Below are 20,358 nucleotides of genomic sequence, written 5' to 3'. Positions count from 1 at the left end.
GGAAACCAGGAGAGGGGGACGCCAGGCGAGCAAGCCGCTCACCCCCCAAGCCCCTCAATGACTGACTCTCCTGCCTGAAGCCCTCAGCTTCAGCGCTGGGAGCTGACCTCTCCCAGAGCCGCCTGCATCTAAAAGTCCATGTTCTCTGGTCCCTGCACATCCTACAAAGCGCCGAGCACACAGTGGAAACACAAAACCCTCTAACAGCTTCCAAACGACACTTAAACTGAGATCCAGACTCTGTACCGGGGTGGCCTGCCCAGCGGGAGCCGCCCCGGGCCTTCCCAGCGGCCCTCCCACCAGAGGTCCAGGGTCCAGGCAGCAGGGAGCCAGGTGACATGCGACACCGCATTCAGGCTCTGGCAGGCACAGGCAGATGGAGGGGTCCAGTGGGCACACAACCTCGTGTGCAGTCCTGGGGGGGGGGCACGGGCCTCGGCCACCACCTCCTCCTCCGGGAACCTCGCCCCTCCTTCTGCACCCTGCCTGAGAGCCTCCTCTTCTTTTGGCTCCTTCTCCATAACAAATGGCTTCTGTCCCTCTGGGGGTGGGGGTGGGACGGGGGATGTTTTCAGAACCTCCCTCAAGCCTTCCTCCCACTCACCCTCCATCCTTGTCCTCGAGAGAGCTACTTCCAGTCGTCCGTCCCCAGGTTGGTCTCCCTGGGCTTGACTGCAGGCTGCACACCGCAGCAGTAGGCACAACCCATCTTCCTGGGGGCGGGGAGTCAGCCCTCCTTGCCTGCACCCTCTCACCAGTGACCTTGGCCAGATGCAGAACCCACTGTCTGGGGAGGGCACAGGCCTGGCCCACACAGCAGTGGCATCTTCTCCTGAAGGGTTTGATTTTACAGCCATCACCTTCCTTCAGCTCCACTTGACAGCAATACTCGGCAGCAAGCTGGCCAAAGCATCTTTCTTAAGGGGGTGGGGGACAGCCACCCGCAACCCCTGACCCTGCGATGTGCTCTTAGGGGGTGCTGCCGACCTCAACTCTCCCTGCGCAAAGCAGAGCCAGAGTCACACTGGAGTATCTCGCTTACACTAAAACTGATGCCAAGCTCCATGCAGATTTAGAAGTAACATCAAAATAACACGACAAATGCCAAGTCATGAAAGAAAAAGTGACAGGAATAAGGACAAGAAAAGCCTCACCAAAAGAATCACCATCAGTCGACGGCCTGAGAGGATCGGAGGGCAGGCAGACTGGGAGAGCGTCCGATGCTGACCGCACCGGACACTCAGCAGGGCTGCCAGCCGCTCAGCACGACTTTGCAAGACAGCAGGGGGACCACTTACAGAGCAACTGCCCTGTGTGGAGCCACCGTAAGCATGTCTACATGTATTTTAAAACGTAATCTGGCTTAAGAAACAATGACTTGACTAAAATGTGATTTTTTTAAGTTGAATAATCTACAATATAAAATATGTTTCCTGGAACTTACAACTGCAGTAAACGTTAAATTGGTGTGTGAATAATTAAGATGTTCTTGGGTAAATGCTTTTTGCCTGGTCCAAGCTGCAGCTCCGCTCTTTCTCCACAAAACGAGCAGCCAGAAGGGCTTGGAGGGAAGGCAGGGTGCAGCCAGCGCTGCTGGGAACCGGCGCTGCGTGCACGCGCCCTCCCGGCCACCACGCTAGGTGGAAAACAAAAGGTGGAAAACAGGCATTTGAAAGATCAATCAGCTGACTGTCACTGGCTTAGAGCACACATACAAATCTTCAGACACCAGAATAAACGTAGGATTTTCAAAGCAGCATCATGCATGTACATCAACAGACACTTATATTATTAGCAACATACAGGCTATTTTAAGAAAAGAAAACAACAAATTACCTTTATACAGCCATCAAAAATATTAGTTTTCCAAGAAAGGCCAACTTTTCCAATAAGAGGTACGTGTTCGGCGTTATTTTTAGAACTTATCACAACGAGCTTCGCATATTCATTTTCTATGTATCCTGAAAAGATGTAAGAGTTTTAACATTACTATATACCAATGCAGGACAACAAGTCAAGACTCCTCAGGTTCGCTGCCCAGTGAAGGAAGCTCCCATAGCTACGTAATGGTGGGGGGGGGGACCCCAGCATGGCTGACTCGGGTGTCTGCCAGAGAGGCCAGGGCGGGACCACAGCTGCACTCCAGAGGCAGAGAAACAAGCACGCCCCAGAGTGAGACCCAGACATGCCTGAGCACGGAAAACGGAAAATCCGATCTGCGGAGCTTAAAAAACAGATGCCAGATATTGCACAGAAAAGGCACTAAGCATGAAGGAGGAGAGAGATGTCCAGAGAAACAAGAGGCGAGAGCAAGCGGATGTGGACGAGATAAGGGAAGGAGCCCAGCACACGAGGTCTTGGCACAGCGTGCAAACAAGCAGAGGCCCTGGCACGTGCTGACCAAGAGCTGAGACCAGAGCCCGGGCCGCGCCGGCGCAGCTGGGAGCTGACCAGGGGCAGCCGTACTCCCGAGGCCCTGGAGGGGGCGTGAGCAGGACGGCTGAGCCTCATGTAAGGGTGCACCCCAGGCACGCACTTCAATGCATCCTGAGGAGGGAGCACACGCGTGACCATGTCGGAGGCTTCACCCGCACAGGTGGAAGGAGAGTGAAGAGCCCACGTCCTTTGACCCCAGGCTGTTTATTTCACAGGACAAGACAAAACCAAAGCAAAGCTGTCTTGGGAGCCAGAGCCCCATCCTAGAATTTCTATACAGTGTCCTCGCTTAAGTGTAACCGGAAGATCGGGAACAGCCGCCTCCTCACGGACAGGACTGGGCTCTGTGTGGGGTCGCAGCCCTGTGGGGCCAGGAGCCCTCTGGCTCCAAGGACAGAGGCACCCGGGTCCCCTCCCCCACCAAGCGCTCAGCAAGGCCCCTGTGGCTCCTGTCCTGCTCTCCTAAGCAGTCACCTCGGAAGCATGAAGGAAGCAGGAGGGAAGCGAGGTCTCGGAGGAGGCACGGTAAGGTTGTCCTGATCTGACCAGACGTGGCTCTGCTCCGTGTCACCGCACAGCCACGTGCCATCCAAGAGGCCCCACCTGGCTGGCGGCCCGCTAGTGCCACCCCAAGAACTGGAGGTCATTTTCCATGTGGCTTGGCCTCAGGGCACTGCAGAAAGTAGACCCCAAAGTACAGGAGCCAATAACATTTCAATGGTAACTGTCTGAGTTAATAGACATGAAATCTCTGTAGGAAGCAAGGACTGCAGCTGTTCCATTGTTACTGGACATCCTCCCACTTCAGAACAGCTGTAATGTCTTCACAAGTCAGAGAGCCTTCCACCAGCCCGCTATAACTGCTTACGTTTCTAAGAAAAAGGTGAAGCTCTTTCTACACATGAGCAGTCTGCACACAGAACACGTGTGAAGGTGAGCGTGAATAGAACAGGTCATATTTTTGAGTATTTATTGTACACTGAGCGTGTGTAAGCACTTTGTGCCTGGCAGCTTAAAAGAATACCTTAAAATAGCACCATTAATTAGGTGTTAGAACTTTTGAACAAACCCACAGGTCACGCTGCAGGTGAGCGGCAGGAACCCGACCCAAACACTGGCCTGTGTCTAGAGTCCACGTTACAACAGATTAAACAGATACAAAAATGGAGACACATGATCACCTACAGGTTTACATACTAGCTGAGAATTTATGATGTAGATTTAGGTTCTCATGAAGTTTTGTTTCCACATTACCACCAACAGAGAAAATCTATGAATGTGCAGACAAGACCCGCTGGGGAGGCAACTACGGCTCCAAAATCGGTGCTGATTTCTCCCTGCTCACCACCTCTCCACCCAGGCTCCCAACCTTCCCCAACTAGATCGTGAGCACCCCAGTGCCTTCACCGAGACGTGCCCTTCACGCCCGGGTCAGAGTGAACCCTGTGAGGGTGCAGCAGGAGGGAAAACCGCCTCTGACAAATGCAGGGGCAGAGGCCCGGTGCGTGGGGCTGGCACGGGCCGTGCTCTGGAGTCCACCACTGGGCGAGAGAGGACAGTGCTTTCACAAGAGAAGCCACAGTGTGTCACACATACAAATGCAGAGCCCAGTGCTCCCAGAGACTGCGGGCTAACATATCCTTATTAAATTCCCGTGCTGCTTAAACCATTCAGAATAAGTTCTGTTGTTGGAGACCCTAACCTTAACCTACCAGTACATAAGACCATCCTCCAAGTGCAGAGAAATACAACTCAAAGCTCACTAGCCTTGGCTTCTCATGACGAACCCTTAGAAGCACGGACTTCAGAGTCGTAAGGACCCAATTCCAAACCCCGCACAGGCACTTACTAGCTGTGTGACCATGGTCAAGCTCCAAGCCAAGCACAAGGAGATACAAATAGTATAAAGCTTTGTGATTAAAGGAACTAAAAGTAAATATTACCAGTACAAGGTGGATTATTATAAATGCCAGGCTAAGGTTGCTAAGCACTTTAAATGTATTATCTCAACAATAATATTCTATCTAAAGAGCCAAGCCTATTGCCAAGCAGAAAGCAAAGATGTACCATGTTCATGGATTGCAAGACTCAATACTGTCAAGACATCCATTTATCCAAATTGATGACATTAATAATTCAATGAGAAAAGAAAGCCTTTCCACAAATGGTGCAAGAACAATCTGCTAGTAAAAATTGGGAAAATATAATGAACCTCAACCCTTGCCTTATCCTTCACACAAAGATTAATTAGGGATGGATCACAGACCTAAATGAAAACTGAAATCTAAATCCAGCTGAAAGAAAGAATATCCCTATAAGCTGGAGTAGGAAAGATTTTTAAGGCAGAAAAAAGAATACCATTTTAAAAATTAATAAATTAGATTTCATCAAAGTGAGAAGCTCTTGATCATTAAGAGACCACTAAGAAAATGAATAAGCAGGCCATAGACTAGAAAAAATTTTACAAAACACATATCTGACAAAGGACTGGTATTTTAGAACATATAAAGAACTCCTACAATTCAGGAATAAAGAGAAAAATACTCTTTAAAAAGAGAAAATCCAAAAGGATTAAGACACTTCGAAAACAGATATGCAAACAGGTAATAAGCTTGCGAAAAAGTGCTTAACATGACCTACCACAAGGAAAATGCAAATCAAAACCACAATGAGACACTGCCCCCAGCACATGCCAGAGCATCTGAAATCTACAAGACTAATGACATCAGAGGTTGCCCAGGGTATGGAGCAAGGAGCACACTCACACACAGACGATGCGAGTATACAAGGGCACAACCACTCTAAAAGTCAAGTCTGGCAATTTGTAATCGGTAAACCTGCCCTAAGATCCAACAGTCCAGTCCTAGGTATTCAGCCAAGAGAAATGAAAACACATGCCCACAAAAAAGATTTTCACAACAGCCCAAAACAGGGAACCACCCAAATTTCCTCTCTATCAACACGAAAATGCGTGAGCAAACTCTGGCATATTCGTTCAATGGAATACAACTCATCAGCAAAGAGGAATGACTGTCAATCTGAGTCAGTATGGACGCACCTCAGACACTATGCAGAAGGAAAGAACACAGACGCAGGAGAGTACGGGCCATGCGATCCCACTTATACCAAGTCCAAGAATAAGCAGAACCAACCTATGGTTGAAAAAAAGGAAAGAAATATGTACATGGGAGGTCTTGTAGTATTCTTGCAATTTTTTCTAAGTTGGAAAGTATATCAGGGAGTTACAGAAAAAGCTCAGAAGGAAGAACCTCGGCCTTGGACATGAGATCCAGAGCTATCAAGAGCTGCTTTGGGAGGAAGTCAACTCAGATCACAATGAGGCAAGAGTGGCCAGAATGGGAGAGAGAGGACAGACAGACAGGCTGCTGGACAGAGGGTCCCACTGATGGGCAATGAGCCCACACAGCAAACTGCATTTGAAATTAGGCCTGCTCCTGGGTCTTTCAACATGAATGCTTTCTGCTAAGCCAGTTTTAGGTTAGGTTTTCTAGGTAGAAAATTAAGTTCTAGATAGCTTTCAACCAAAAATAATCCTTTTTTAGTTTCAGGTGTAACTTTATTTTCTTAATTGGAGCATAGTTGATTTACAATGTTCCAGGTATACAGCAAAGTGATTCAGTTATGCATAAATACATATTCTTTTTCAGATTCTTTTCCATTATAAGTTATTTCAAGATGTTGAATATAGTCTCTAGGCTATATGGATCTATACAGAAGTGCTTTTTTTCTCTTTTAAAATAATTTTTGAATCAGAAAACATGAATACATTCATAAGTAGAAGAGGAGTTGATGGAAAACAGGTCTGAGAGAATGAAAAGACAAGAGACCAAGGGCTGAATAAAGGTCCCAGGACAGGTCAGAGCAAATGTATTTAAATAGGAGCAGAAACAGGGAAGACTGTTGTGGAAAGAAGTGAGACATCTTTTTCTCTAAAACAGGGAAAAAACAAGACTACAAGAAGACTGTGATCCATGGAGACACGCCGGCAGATGAGGGAGAAGGTGAGGACGCACTGTGACTCCCGGCACAGCAGGTAGGGAGCCCGGAGACCAGGGAAGACTGTGACTTCCTGGGAATACGAAGGGGGCCACCAAGAGCTGACTAAAGGATTTCTGAGCAGCGACCAGGGGTAAGCTGAAACCTGACAGCCCTGTGGACGTGTGTCTGTGATCTTCTCCAAGGAGCTGCTGGGCAGTCACAAAGTCGCCAAAGCAGCATCGTGGGCGCAGATGGAGGGAGGCCACCAGGTGACAAGGAAAGGGACTCTGCGGGGCGACAGAGGACAAGACCACTGACAGTGTAACCCAGGTTGCGCACCCAGAGAAATGCAGCTAGAAGGGGAACCAGAAGAATGAGAAGAAACCCAAACAGGCAGTAGCAGTGAGGAACAGGAACCACGCACAGTAAAGAAGGTTGTGGTCTGAGACGAGGCTCTGAGCTCCAGGTCCTGGAGAGTGAAGTCCCAACACCAATCAGACTGACATCAGGGCAAAAACCGGAAAACCCATGATTTCTATTATTTATTGGACTTATGTTCCTCAAACCACTTGTTTTAAGTAAGAGATTCTATTTCCACAGCTGCCTTATAAATGTCTATTAAAAAAGCACAATATCCTGTTTCAACAATATCCTTGGAAACAAAAATATAAACAAAATAAATAACTCATATCCTTCCTTTCAAATGATTTAAAGAATCAGGTCACCAGAGAGAAAGAACAAATCAAAATCTGAGGTCAAATCTCAAACAGAAGTCAAGAGTCCTGAAATGCAAAAGCCGATGAAAAGGGGTCACATAAAGGTTTTGGGGGCCTCAAGGCTCCTTCTCACAGGCCCCGTGTTACAGGTGGAGTGGCCCCAGAGGACACAAACTGTGCAGCCCCAAAGGACCCCTCCTGGTTCCAGGTGCTGCTGTCACCATTTTGAACGTGTAACTTTCTAACAAGGAGCCCACGGTTTCACTTTGCACGGTCCCACAAATCACGTCGCTGTCCCACTTCAGTGAAGGTGCCAGTGACCCCTGACGAGCCCTGACATAAAACGTCTGGAGGTCTGCGCCCCCTACTCTGTGAGCAGTCATCTGCAGTGATAGTTTTCCACAGCGGGTCACCAAATGAATGAAACAGGAAAAATGTGAGTAACAACCACTGATGAAGATGCTATAAAGAATTATCTGCCCCAATTTCTCTAGATAACCACCACCTAGAAAGCACTGTACGTCTTCTAACGCCTTCCTGGCAGCAGGAATGCTTGGAGAGGATAATCTGACCTAGAAACATAGGAAGTAATTAGTATCAAGGAACAGAGGGAACAAAAAAGTATTTTTGGAATCACAAAAATAAAAATGGGATAACATGCTATTATACGAAAAATACCTTAAACAATAAAAACTTTAAAAGTAGAATTTCTTAAAGAGCGGTTTTCTGGGCTTACCAGTTTCTACCGCTGATGTGCTGAACAGCCCAATTTTTTTGGTAGGAAAAAAGAAGTTTCTAAGGCCCGTAACTTCTTTTTAAGCCTTCAGTATTTTCTTCTGTGCCTTACAGAGTAAGGCACTGAATATTTAATCTGTATTTTAATGAAAAGCATATTGCAAAATCCCTATAGAATATAGGACAAATCTAACAAATGGATAATGGAAACAATCCAGGAGTATTTATTTACAGTGGCAGCACAAAAATGAGTTGAGAAAGGCATAGGACCTACAAAAAAAAACATTTCTCCTAAGGGCAGTGAAGAAAACTTAAACAGATAATCCAAAACCCTAAATAAAAACACATCAGTTCCTTCCAAATGAATGTACTCATTCTATACAAATCAGATCAAAATCCAAGTAAGACATCTGACAATCTGGCCAAGTGATTACTAAATGTATCTAAAAGAATGAATAGATAGAAATAAGTGAGAAATCTTCGATCAAAGTTAATGAGTAAGAAATTTTATATCGGGGGAGGGACGCATTTTCATAACAAAATACACAAGTAAAGCTTTAAATATCTTCCTGCCTAGCAAAGATACAAGAGGAAGGGGCCCTGGTCCCCAGCAGAGAGAGAGGGTCCTGAGAGGGACTGGGGTGGGAGTCGCCAGGCTGGTATAATTTTTATGTTAGTCAAAAGGAAGCATGGGTTTAAAAAATGAAGAGAAATTATCTAAAGGGAACACAGCTGAACCATTCCCCTGCTCTTGGAAGTGGAGACCTTCTCTGTGTAAAAATTTTGGAAGAAAACAAGAAGAAAAGACTGATTACATACGACTGAAAGCTTTCGAGGGGTTCAAAACAATATACGCCAGATTAAAAGAAGACAAAATGGGGAAAATATTTGCAACAAATATAACTCATATAAACCTTGTAAACATTTAGAACAATGGAGCCAATCAAAAACAAATGAAAATTCAATTAGAAAAGAAACATAAAAACAAGACAACACTAGCAACACGCCACATCCTGGAGGCACTCCCCATTTCCTCCTGTTTCCGCACTTCCATGCTCCAGGCGGCTCACCTGGTGGGTCCAACGCGCCGGCACGCACCTGCCACAGGCGGTACTGAGGGCAGAGCCTTTGAAGATGCCCCTGAAACGGCCTACCTGACAGCTGCTGTAATAACCATAAACCTCTGCCCCAGTCAGCAGGCTTTTCTAAATAGTCCACCTAACATTCAGACATGTGCAAATGTAAAACTTTAAATCTGATGTCATTTTCACTCCCTGCAGCCGCCCCTACCATGCTGAGAGTCAGGCCAGGGGGCTCAAAGCTCACTGATAACATGGACCTCTAGGACCATGCTGGGCAAACATCTTATCTGTGACAGGGAGAAAGTGTTCTTAAAAAGAGGGGCACAGTGCTGTCACCCCTACTGTAATGGCACAGCCGGGATTTACTAAACATGCCACCTGGTACCACAGGAGAGTTTCTCAAAAACCATAGAGGACATTTGAGTTTGTACTTCTATAAAATGTGAGACCGACTCTGAGGGCAACAGCGCCCCCTGCTGATTCATAATCACACAACTACATGCAGAGGACCCAGGGGAGTCAAGTGTGAAGTCAGGGTGACAATTTCTTCTTATGAAAACGACAGATGAAATGTGAATTCCTCCCACCACAGTCTCCCGTTCTTCATTTACTCAGCCTCGTACACAATAATCATCCGACCGTCTCAGCCGCGGGTCAGCATCAGCAGAACACCGGCTTCAGCGGAGCTTCGGCAGCCAGCAGAGAAGGGCCCCCGCTGGCCACACTTGCGGTGCAGCACTCTGAGAAGACAGAGGCACGCACACAGATCACCTCCAGAGCACACCGCATGGAGGCACCGGGACAGAGGAGCCAGTGCTTAAGATCCTCATCTCTGGAGTCAGACTTGGGTGCAGACGCAGCCCGGCCAGGCCTACTATGAGGATTAAGGGAGGTGATGAACGTAAACATAAAACGTTCAGCAGGAACCTACGGCAAGCGCCCATAAATGCTCTCCGGCACCATCGTCCTCGTCATTACCAAGGGCTGAGCTCAGGAACGGGGACCCCCCCCACAGCTTACTCAACGTGAGGCTGTGTCTGCAGGGAACCAGGAGGAGGCATCCTCTTCTCTGAAGCTCTAGGGTCCCCCCACTCCTTAGACAGACCTCAAGCCAAACCCTGGAGAACAGAGATCGTGTCGGGTAAGATGGGCACCGGAGGACACGGGGCTGGCGTCGAGGGGAGCGGGAGACCCCGGCCTCCGTGAACACCCGCCCAGCACACGCGTTTGTGCCCTGAGCAGAGACGAGGGCACGCTACCCCCTCGGTAGTGCACAGCAGGAAAAAGGGTGAGACTTCATCCTCTATTTCAAACAACAGAATAAAGGTAAATGGGTTGAAGCAGACAGAAGCGAACCCAGGCCCAGCGAAAGGTGGGCTCGGCACACCCTCACAGAGGTGGGCGGGCTGGTCCCCGGGAGCAAGCCCAGCCCAGCAGGGGCCACTCTCCACACCCTCTTTCAGCCCCTTCCCGAGTCTGAGCGTCTGAGGTTCTGGGCACAGCTGCAAGAGCGCTGCAGAGAATCAAGAAGCCTGACAACTGAACAATCCAAGCAGTCTGAGAACTCCAAAGGCTAGAACAAGATCAAAATAAACCTAAAGAGATGATGTCCAGGGAATCATTCAAATACTAAAACTGTCTCAATGAAAAGGAGGAAACCTGATTACAGCTGGATCAGAAACAGCTTTTAAAAATTACAAAATGGAAATATAGATACTCTGTGAGCTTAAGCAGAAAACACTAAAAACCAAGTAACAAACTAGTAGCTTAAAAATAAGCATGTGTGTGACAAGAGGAGCTTACAGAGATTCCAGGATGTTAACCAAGAGAAGATGCGCCAGTGAAATTCACTATACTAATGGTGTAAAGGAGAAAAAATCGTATCAACAGTTGCCCAATGTATCTGATAACATGTAACAATCATGCCTGATTTTTTAAAAATCCTAAAATTCCAAGGAAAAAACATACTTAGTGATAACACATTTTATTAACTTAATTCCCCATCAAGTTAAAAATACCTTCTCATAGAGGGGAATTTGCCAATGTCTTTCAGAGTTAATGCATGCATTTACCCTTTGAGCTAGCAATCCTATTTCTGGGAAAGCATCCCAAAGACAAGCCAGCAGAATACAAAGTGATAAATGAACAAAGCTACTCACTATACAGTCGCTACACCATCATGTGTAGCAGCAAAGGCTGGAAGCCACAGAAACAGGCATTAAACTACCTACCTACACATGTTTTAAAAAAGAGAACGAGAAAGATCTGTATCTCATTCTAAAGACTAATCTCCAAAATATATTATTAATTGGGAAAAACCAAGGAACTTAAAAGGAAGTACAGTATGCCTCATTAAAAAAAAAAACTGAGAGAAATATGAATACCCTGATGTATAGCGTTATGTAGTCAAAAAGAAACATTCACAGAGTAAACCTTAGGCTAATATAAAGGGTTACCTTTGGAGGAAGGGAAAGAACAGAAGTGAAGGACAAGGACACAAATGAATGTCTCTGAGCTACACTGTTTCATAATTTCAACTCTGGACCGTATATACATGCTATGTAATTTTTAATGTAAAAATAGAATCAAAGCAGTCCCGAAAAATAAAAGATCAACTGAAACAAATCACTCTGACTGTATATCAAAGTGGTAGCATAACCACACAGAATTATTTTAGGCAACTTAACTTTTTCTTTCTAATATGATATATCTTAAGCACATAAAGAACCACAAGGAAAATCTTAGTTAAAAGAACATTCGACAGGTTCATCGTTAGTAATAATACCAGTATTTTTCTGAAATTATGTATTTTGATATTTGGAACAAAGACTTTCAGCATAAGAAATGCAAGTATATAGTCAAAAAAGTTAATTAAAAACCCTAAGATCTTTAATGAATGCATGACTTATTTTGTCACATTATAAAATCCACAAATTTTGTAGCTCTGCCTACTGAAAACCCTAAAAGGAATGAAAACCCAAGAGCAACATGCATCCCTAGGGTCTAGGTTATAGTCTCTAAATACCACAGTGTAGTGGGAACTAAAAGGAACCAGAGCTCCTGGGGAAAACAGCCAACTCCAGGCCTGGGCAGGAAACAGACAAGGTGAGCAGTACACTGTCATGTCAGAACACAGGCGAGTTACCAGAGACGACCAGAGTCATGTGAACAGAACAGCAGCAGATGACCAACGACAGGACAATCTGAATATCACAATAACAATAAAAAGAAGAATGGCTGCAAGTAGACTAAAATGTGTAATGTCTATTTTTTAAAACATGACTTCATAATAATACCCACCCCCCACAAAAAAACACTTCCAAGTCATCTATGAAGACTACGAGAGCATTAGTCCCTATTCTGTGAGTTAATAAAGAATCAAGCCTGTCCTGCATTAATTATATTTCATGGTAACTAATTAGTTGGTAAGAGAAAACTCTTCTTTACAGAAGAATCCTAGTAATAGATGTAGAAGGAATGACAGAACTAGAGAATCATCATTCTGCAATCTCTAATAAAACAATGGATATAAGCACCCCCCATCTCTAATAAAATAATGGCTGTAAGCACCCATGATCAGGTAAACATAGAGAAATCTACAGTAGAAGGAACAGGCTGAAAAATCCCTGAACCCACTGATCAACCTTAACATAACTAATATTCAGACAAATTTCTTGAAAGACACAAAATACTAAAGCTCACTCAAGAAGAAACAGATAACCTAAATAGCCCTACATCTATGAAAGAAATTCAAACTGTAGTTAAAAACGTTCCCACAAAGAAGCTCCAGGCGTTGATGGCTTCACAGGTGAATTCCACCTACCGCTTAAGGAAGAAATACTGCCAATTCTATGCAAAATCCTCCAAAAAAAATTCCCAGCTCATTCTATGAGATCTGCAGTGGCCTGACACCAAAACCACACAAAGACATTACAAAATAATTAGAAGATATAACAGAAGAGAAGTAACAAAGATGAAACAGTTACTAAAAAATCTTAAGAAATGTGCAAAATTAGTAAGAAGAAAATTCTGATATACTCCCAAAAGACATAAAAGTATTTTTGAATAGACTGAAAGACAGTCCACATTCCTGGGCAGGACAGTTCAACAACAAAGGTGTCAGTTCACCCCAGGTTAACACATACATTTGGCATAATTCTAATAGAAGTGTCAACAAGCAGAGAGACGTAGAACTCTTCCTGAGCCAAACGCAGAATGGAGGTGAAGACTGGAGAAGAACAGAGATGTACCAAAAGGCAGAGAAGCCAGCCTGAAGTAGATCCCACTGACCAAACTGGGGACAGTTTTAGCTTACAAAGAATAATGTCTGTAACTGATTATAAATTACTGAGTAAATAAAAACCCAAAAGTCCAAAGCGACACTAAACGAGAGAGAGAGAGAGAGAGAAGAGCATGCATTCAAAATCACTTCCACCAGGGGAGGTGACTATTTGACTATCAATTTCCTAATCTGAAGATTGGTGGTTACAAGAGAAAGGACTAAAGTGTTCACCTGCCATTACAGGAATTCATCCAGTTGATGAGGGAAAGTTCCATACAAAAGCCCTGCTAATAAATGTAGATGTAACGACAGAATTTAACAATCACCGTTTTCTGAACTCAAACAAAAAAACTGATTTAGGCAAGGATTATTAACAGATGTCAAAGTCATCAGGTGAAAGAATTTGGGGAACAGGATGTTCAGAAATGAAGTATATAACTTCCCCCGTAAAACATTCTTACACCAGATGTTAAATTTGAATCTATGCAAGCCTCTCCCTGAACTTCAATGTTATGGGATCCAGAGGGATGACAGTGGAGGAGGAATCAGAGAGCCCCACACAGGGCGGGCGCATCCCTTCCTCTCTTCCTCTTAGCTGCAGGCCCTCCCTCCTCTGTCTGCTCCAGTCTGCGTCTCAGCTCTGGGGAGCCTGATAAATATAGGTGCAGGGCAAACAAGGCCTCATTTTTCTTCCTTCTCATCCTGGACCAGCACTCACTGGCCCAGTTGGCAAATTTACCAAATTCCTTTGAGAAAGGGAAGAAGTTGGGGTGGGAGGTGGGGAAGTGGTGGGGCAAAGCAATGAGGAAAGACTCAGTAGAAAGGTCAAGGAAAGAGCATTCCAGAAGGTAGGGCAGGGGTCATGGTGATGAAGGCAACAGAGCTGGCAGCTGAGGTACCTCACAGAGTGAAGCGGGGGCGTCAGGCCAGGACCCAGGTAAGTGGCCGGTCAGGGGCATAATTCTTAACTCAGATAAAAAAAATTGGTCCCCTCGCCTCTCTGACCTTTTCATCTCACACTGAAACCCACATTCAGCGAGGTTCACCTTTCTTGGTGAAGAGGTTGCGGAATGTACCACACAGGCAGAAAACTCCCCCACTGTGCATGTCGACATGGAGCTGGTAGCCATGCAGTCCACACTCTGGGCTGTCATCCAAAAGGGGGGTATGAGGAGGCAGCTCGTAGGGGCTAAAAAGCAAAACAGAACACACACGCACATTTGTCAACACCAGAGGTAAAACACTAGAACTGGAAAGAATCTCTAAAACATTAACATCCATTCAAAGCACCAGCTCCTAACAACCCTCCCAGAGTGCCCAGAATGTTCAGTACAACAAATCAGAAGAACGGCCCCGCATTCCTTTCACCAACGTCTAAACAGGCAGAGGTTCCCTGCGCACCCACAAGACCACCACGGCAGAGCGTGGCCCTGATCCGCCCGGGACAGCAGCCCTGCTCCCCGGTGGTCATGGAGCCCGGGGGATGGAACGCTCAGCAGGAAAACGTGCCAAACAGCAGCCCTGCAGCTCAGGAACCCGGCAGGAGACCCAGAGCCATGAAGAAGCAGTTTCAGTCAGCGAGAAACACGTTTCTACGTAAGGCAACACGCTCAGAAGCATTCACGAGCTTTTCGGGTTCAGAAAAAGGCGGGGATGGGGGCATAGGGAGGCTAAGCCCTGGGGGGAGGGGATGAGAGGTACAGTGACACGCAAAGCCCCCACCCATGACCTTCAGGATCATGAACAGACAGGTTATACCGACCAAGCAAAACCACACCTGCAGGCCAGACCCAGGGGCGTCGGTCTGCCTGCCTCTCAGGACACGAGAACGCACATCCCTGCAAAGGACCTGCGGCGCCTGGGTGCGCCGGCATCTCGTCAGACGAGGCGACCCCGCCTGGTAAACCGTCCTCTGCAGGGTGCGTCACCCCCAACCCGAGCAAACAGCGCGAAGTGTTGCTCATGGGTAATTCAACTGTCTCAGCAATAGCCAAGTAATCATGCCTGCTGGCTTGTGTCTACTGACTAAAAACAGTACCCCTACGGCTGTCCTCAGGACGTCAAGGCGCTATCAGCGTCTAGCCCCTCGCGCTGCCTGCAGCACGCTTCACACACCGCACACAAATACATACACAGCAGCCGAGCCCAGCGCGCTCCTCTCCACCAGCTGATGGAAATGCAGGTGTGCCATGACAAAAGCCAGCTCCTCCTCCCTCTGAAAAGATAATTAAGAAGAACACATTTTTCAACTGAAATATTTTAATTTTTCACAAGGCTGTTGTGAAGATCTCAGCACATTCATCTCACAGAGAGGCGGGGTTTCTCATAACTTTAAGGTCAGCACAGTGCGAATGCATTATTGCCGTCTAATAAGACTCACACATCACACTGACAGCAGGGCCACAATTCACCTAAGTATGCAGAGCACGTGGTGCAGACCAGTGCTCGTGACCATCAAAGTGCTGGATCACACATGATGACTGTGAAAACACACACTGCTGGTTCCTGGTTGTCTCAAACTCTTTTCAAAGGTAAGGGTAATACTGGTAAGACCTTTGCAGTATGAACTGCACACACGCTCAGCAGCCGTGGCATGCTGTTCCTCTCAAGGACCCACTGGACTTGGCAAACCCGGGAAGGACCAGACTCAAACATCAGTTATCCAGCAGGGCGAGCAGCAGAATACAGGAACATCCAGGAACCCTCATCTATTTCTCCCCGGGCTCAGGGGCATCACCAGGTGGAGGTGACCTGTCGGAGGCCTGAAGCTGCCCTCTTCCAGTGACCAGTGGGACAGCTGCATCAAGTGGAGCCCTTGCCACTATGCGGCCAATCCAGACTAAGTCAAGAGCCCAGAGCCAGCCAAGGGCTGCCCGGCCTGATGGCCACAGTGGGGCAAGGATGGAAGAGGCCCGGGAGGCTGGCATGGAGACCTGGGTTCTGCTGGTCGTGGGCGCAGACAACTGCTGTTCTCGAATCAAACCTGGGGGCTACTGTCCTCACAAGTCCACGGGCCACAGCACAAAAGTAAACAAGCGCATGGGGCATGTGACCCTGATGCCATCTCACTGGCGGGATCGCCCAGAAAAATGACCCCCAGAGGAGGAGCTGGTGGATGAGAAACGTCACCGGTGGGAGCGGACACTCCGGGACACCCTCCCGAGAGGACCACTCACCCACGTCCACAGGCAGGAACACGTCTGGGGGCCCCGGGTTAAATGCACAGGGAGAGAGAGATGCTCTGGTGGAGGAAGGACATGAAAGGGACAGAGGCAGGACCACGGCTGATGAGGAGGAGGAGAGGATGTCCCAGGATGTCAGATGTCAGAGGAGCACCTGAGCCCCTCACCCGGCTGGGGGAGCAGAACAGCAGCGCAGCCCCCAGGAGCAGAGGGCCACTTGGCCGGAGAAATGACGACATTGGGGACCGTCTGAAGGACTTCACCTCGGATGCCGCACACAGCAGGGAGTAGACGCGGGGCCAGGCCAGGTCAGGGCGGGGCGCTTACCTTCCACAGCCCGACTGCGAGGCCTGGGTGCAGGCAGAAGAGCCGGACCAGCGTGTCGCAGCCCATCATGGTGGCTTCGGCTAAGTTACTCAGATTGTACTTTGCAATTAAAGAATGCCATCGGGGTCTTCAAACATCCGGGCCGAAGAAAGGAGAGAAGAATGAGCTTCTGCACCCATCGTGCTGTCGTTCTCTCGGTGGATCTGAAAACACTCGTACCCCCATGCTAACCGTGCACACTCTGCTAACGAGGGGCACAACTTGTATAAATGAAAGGCAGAACGGTTAAGTCCAAGCTTCTCACCAACTTTCTCATTCTTCCCCCTGCCCCCTCCCCCACGCCCCGTCAGAAGGGGGCTGCAGAACCACTTGGGTGAGGATGGGGCAGAACCGGCTTCTACTCTCTTCCCCTCAAAACCCAGCTCAGCACTACAGTCAGCAGCAGATCCCCACTCAAGGCGGGGACATAAGGTACAAGCAGAGAGGAGATCCCTTAAATGATCCCTTAAGTGCTAGCTGAGCGCGGATGTGCCTCCTCAAGTTGTTACAGAGAATAACTCAGAGACAATGAAAACTGTCGCATCAGAAAATAAACTTAAGCCAAACTCATGAGTGTTTTCATGAAGGAGATACAGTGCGAACGCTTTATCAGAATCAGTGTCTAAGAGTAAATAACCCAAACGTGTAAGAAAACACAGCGCAACCCTACTATTCATCATGACACAGAAATCAGCAGAGTGGGCCCTCCTCCACACACTGTAATGGTAGACGGAGGCATCTGTCCCTCTCAGGGACAAGGCAGGAAGCGAGAAGGGAGAGGAGCCCTCAGCGGTGGGTTAGCACAGCTCCATGCTGGAAGATGGTCTCTGAGGAGCCGGGGCCAAGAGCCCACCTCCAGCACCTGAGACACAAATCAGCAGGTGACAGGTGTTCAACGTTCATTAAGTCGAAGAATTTAAGAACCAAGGTGCTCAGCAGAGGCACGAGCACATGTGTAACCTAGAAAGACACGGCGTGGGCAGAGCACACCGAGCGGAGGCCGAACACGAGGCTGGGGACCTAAGCGTGGAGCCAGGTGGACCCGCTGAAACCTCAGCCCGCACCCTGCAGACTGCCAGGATGAGCTCCACCTGGGTCTGCGGGGACCCCAGCCCCTTGAGGGGAGAGTGAGACATGGAATGAGAACCCTCACTAGAGCACGCGGCGCACACGAGGTGCCCAGGGCCCAGCAGTCACTGCTGGGATCGCTGTCAGTGTGGACAGTGAGGCCGGGCAGCAAAAACACAGCCAGCATGCCTGAGGCCGGGACCCGCACAAACCCGGCTCCGGACCAACTGGATAAACCCCACAGCAAATGCGCTGGTCCCCAATGCCGTGACCTCGCAGGCTCCAGACACAGAAACTAGGGCTGACCTTCACCCAGCGTTTCTTGGAAACCCATCACCTGCAGGGTGAAGAACCCTGGCAGCAGAAAACCTACTGAGACTGATGGAAACAGCACACATCACAGGGAAATCCAAACAGCAAGTTACACAAATAAGGCTTCTACCGTTTTTTAAAAAAAATTCTCATGGAGGAAACAAAGATCCAAACAAAAATCATCAAGTCTCTCCTTTGCCATCACACAGACGCACACAAGGATTTGTATTCCCGCAGGAGGAAAGATCTGCTCACAAACTCGCAATAAAGTGCAGATCAAAACAGACTCCTGAAAAACACTTCTGGTGTTTGTTCACCACCATATATCAAACGCTGGCTGAGGTCCACTGAGTTTTAGTGGAAATAAATCACATTATCCACGTAGGGTCCGGTATTCCTGACTGGATGACTGTTGCGGGAAGGCAGTGCCTGAACTGAGCTTTACAATTCAGCGTGTCCATTTACGCTCTTTCGTGATCATTTTCATTGACGTTAACAATCTTGTCCTATCCCTATAAACAACATTTCATGATACATCACATGACATACTGTTCAGCCAACCTAGCACAGAGGCTGCAGATTCATTCTCCAGGTATAATTTCATGGTGTATAAAACCTAAGTACTGCATTAGGAAAATCTGGGGTCCACCACAAAACCACATCAAATTTCAGAAATTTATCCAAAGAAAGGTAGCATTTAAAAAAGTAACTTGTTTCCAAAGTATCTTTGGTTAATATAATCAGAGGAAATAATTCCCATGTTCTTCTTCACGGCACTAAAGACATTTTCAGAACACAATGAAAGCTGGATTTACCCGCACTAGGCACACAACACTCTTCCACGCACAGCATGACAACCAGACCAGTGATCACCGAAACAGTCCTCAAAGAGCCAGCACCAGAGGGAGGAACCACAAACCAGGTCCCCAGGTATAAAGTCGCAGCAGTGTGTCTGTATCCAAGGAGACCATGAAAGAAGGAGGTTTCCCCATGGAGACAGCAGACACTAAAGTGAGGTCTCAACACCTTCCATCATGGACCGGGCGCCTGGGGAAATGCTCCGCCACGTCAGAGGGGCTGAGCGCATGAGGAGGGGCCGAGGGGAAGGTCACCAGCACTGAGAAGGTGAAAGCAGCCACAATCTTTTTACACCAAAAGGTCAGGATGCTACGTGAGCCACAGTTCAGCTTTTAGGTGAAAAAAGCGAGCATGAAGGGTTTGTTGGGAAAAGCAAGATTCAAGGCTTATAATGAGCAGAACCCAGGGTAGAACCGCCTAGTGACAGAATAGTAAGTGCTCGACAGACTGAGCGGTGTGACACACACATATCTGTCTCATGCACCTGGCAGTGCAGTCATTCCACCTCCACAGCAGCCATGCAGCCAACACTGCATCCCACCACTATCACCCCATTTTACAGCTTAGGAAACGGAGGCACAGAACGACACACATCTAGTAAGTTCAACAGAAAAGCATATGAGGAATTAAAAATTATGACTTCATGATCTAATGTTTAAACTATGATTACTGCATCATGTACTAAAGACGGAAAATATAATTATTTTAAATATCTTTGTGTTAAAATGGTTAAAACTTAAACCTCAGAAGGTCAGCCACCAACCATCCAGGAAACTGCTTCGAGAATACCATTCCCTAAGCTACAGATAACCAAGGTTTGAGGGCCCGAAGCTTAGACTTAATCATCCCTGTGACAAACGCACACTTCCCCATCCCACAGTGATCCAGAGTGAGAGAGCAATCGTTTAGAAGCAATCAAACTAAAATACACTGGTGGTATTTTTTTTAATGACCAAAGTAATGCCAACCAGCATTTATATGTTAGATGTTCTCACCCAAACGCTCTGCTGAGTTAGGACTTACCCGTTTTTGGTGGGGGTTTTAGACTGGTCCATGAAAACGGGCATCACCCCACACAAATCTAGGGTTGACAGCGTGGCAAGACGCGGCCAGTCTCTGCCGAACCACAGGATGGTAACGGATGAGTCGTTGATGGAAAGATCAACGTGCTCCATGACGTATTCTCTCCCACTTTTCTCTCTCAGTATAATTACCCAACCTAAACCAGATATTCTGAAGAAAGAGAAGCAAGCAAAAATGTCCGCCTCACCGCAAAAAAAAAAAAAACCAAACAAACAGAAAAAACAAACCCAAAGCTAAAG

The 20,358-nt window shown here is 47.3% G+C and overlaps 2 protein-coding genes across 9 annotated transcripts in view; both read right to left on the bottom strand.

Annotated features, from left to right (window-relative positions):
* The window catches only part of FBXO15 (F-box protein 15), a 37,789-nt gene that overhangs the window by 2,523 nt on the left and 14,908 nt on the right, over positions 1-20,358 (bottom strand). Inside the window, exons 5-9 of the mRNA XM_015247014.3 lie at positions 20,060-20,269; positions 16,760-16,886; positions 15,383-15,465; positions 14,297-14,439; positions 1,837-1,961 (exon numbers count right to left, since the gene is read on the bottom strand). Of these exons, the coding sequence (XP_015102500.1) occupies positions 1,837-1,961; positions 14,297-14,439; positions 15,383-15,465; positions 16,760-16,886; positions 20,060-20,269 (688 nt within the window). The remainder of the gene's footprint in view (positions 1-1,836; positions 1,962-14,296; positions 14,440-15,382; positions 15,466-16,759; positions 16,887-20,059; positions 20,270-20,358) is intronic.
* NETO1 (neuropilin and tolloid like 1) overlaps positions 1-20,358 on the bottom strand; it is a 659,228-nt gene that overhangs the window by 634,020 nt on the left and 4,850 nt on the right. The gene's annotated exons all lie outside the window — the stretch shown is intronic.

The sequence above is a fragment of the Vicugna pacos genome, chromosome 30 (assembly GCF_048564905.1).
Source record: "Vicugna pacos chromosome 30, VicPac4, whole genome shotgun sequence".
In the NCBI taxonomy this organism is placed as follows: Eukaryota; Metazoa; Chordata; class Mammalia; order Artiodactyla; family Camelidae; genus Vicugna; species Vicugna pacos.
Note: the sequence above shows the minus strand (reverse complement) of the source record. Positions and strands in the feature narration are given on the sequence as shown.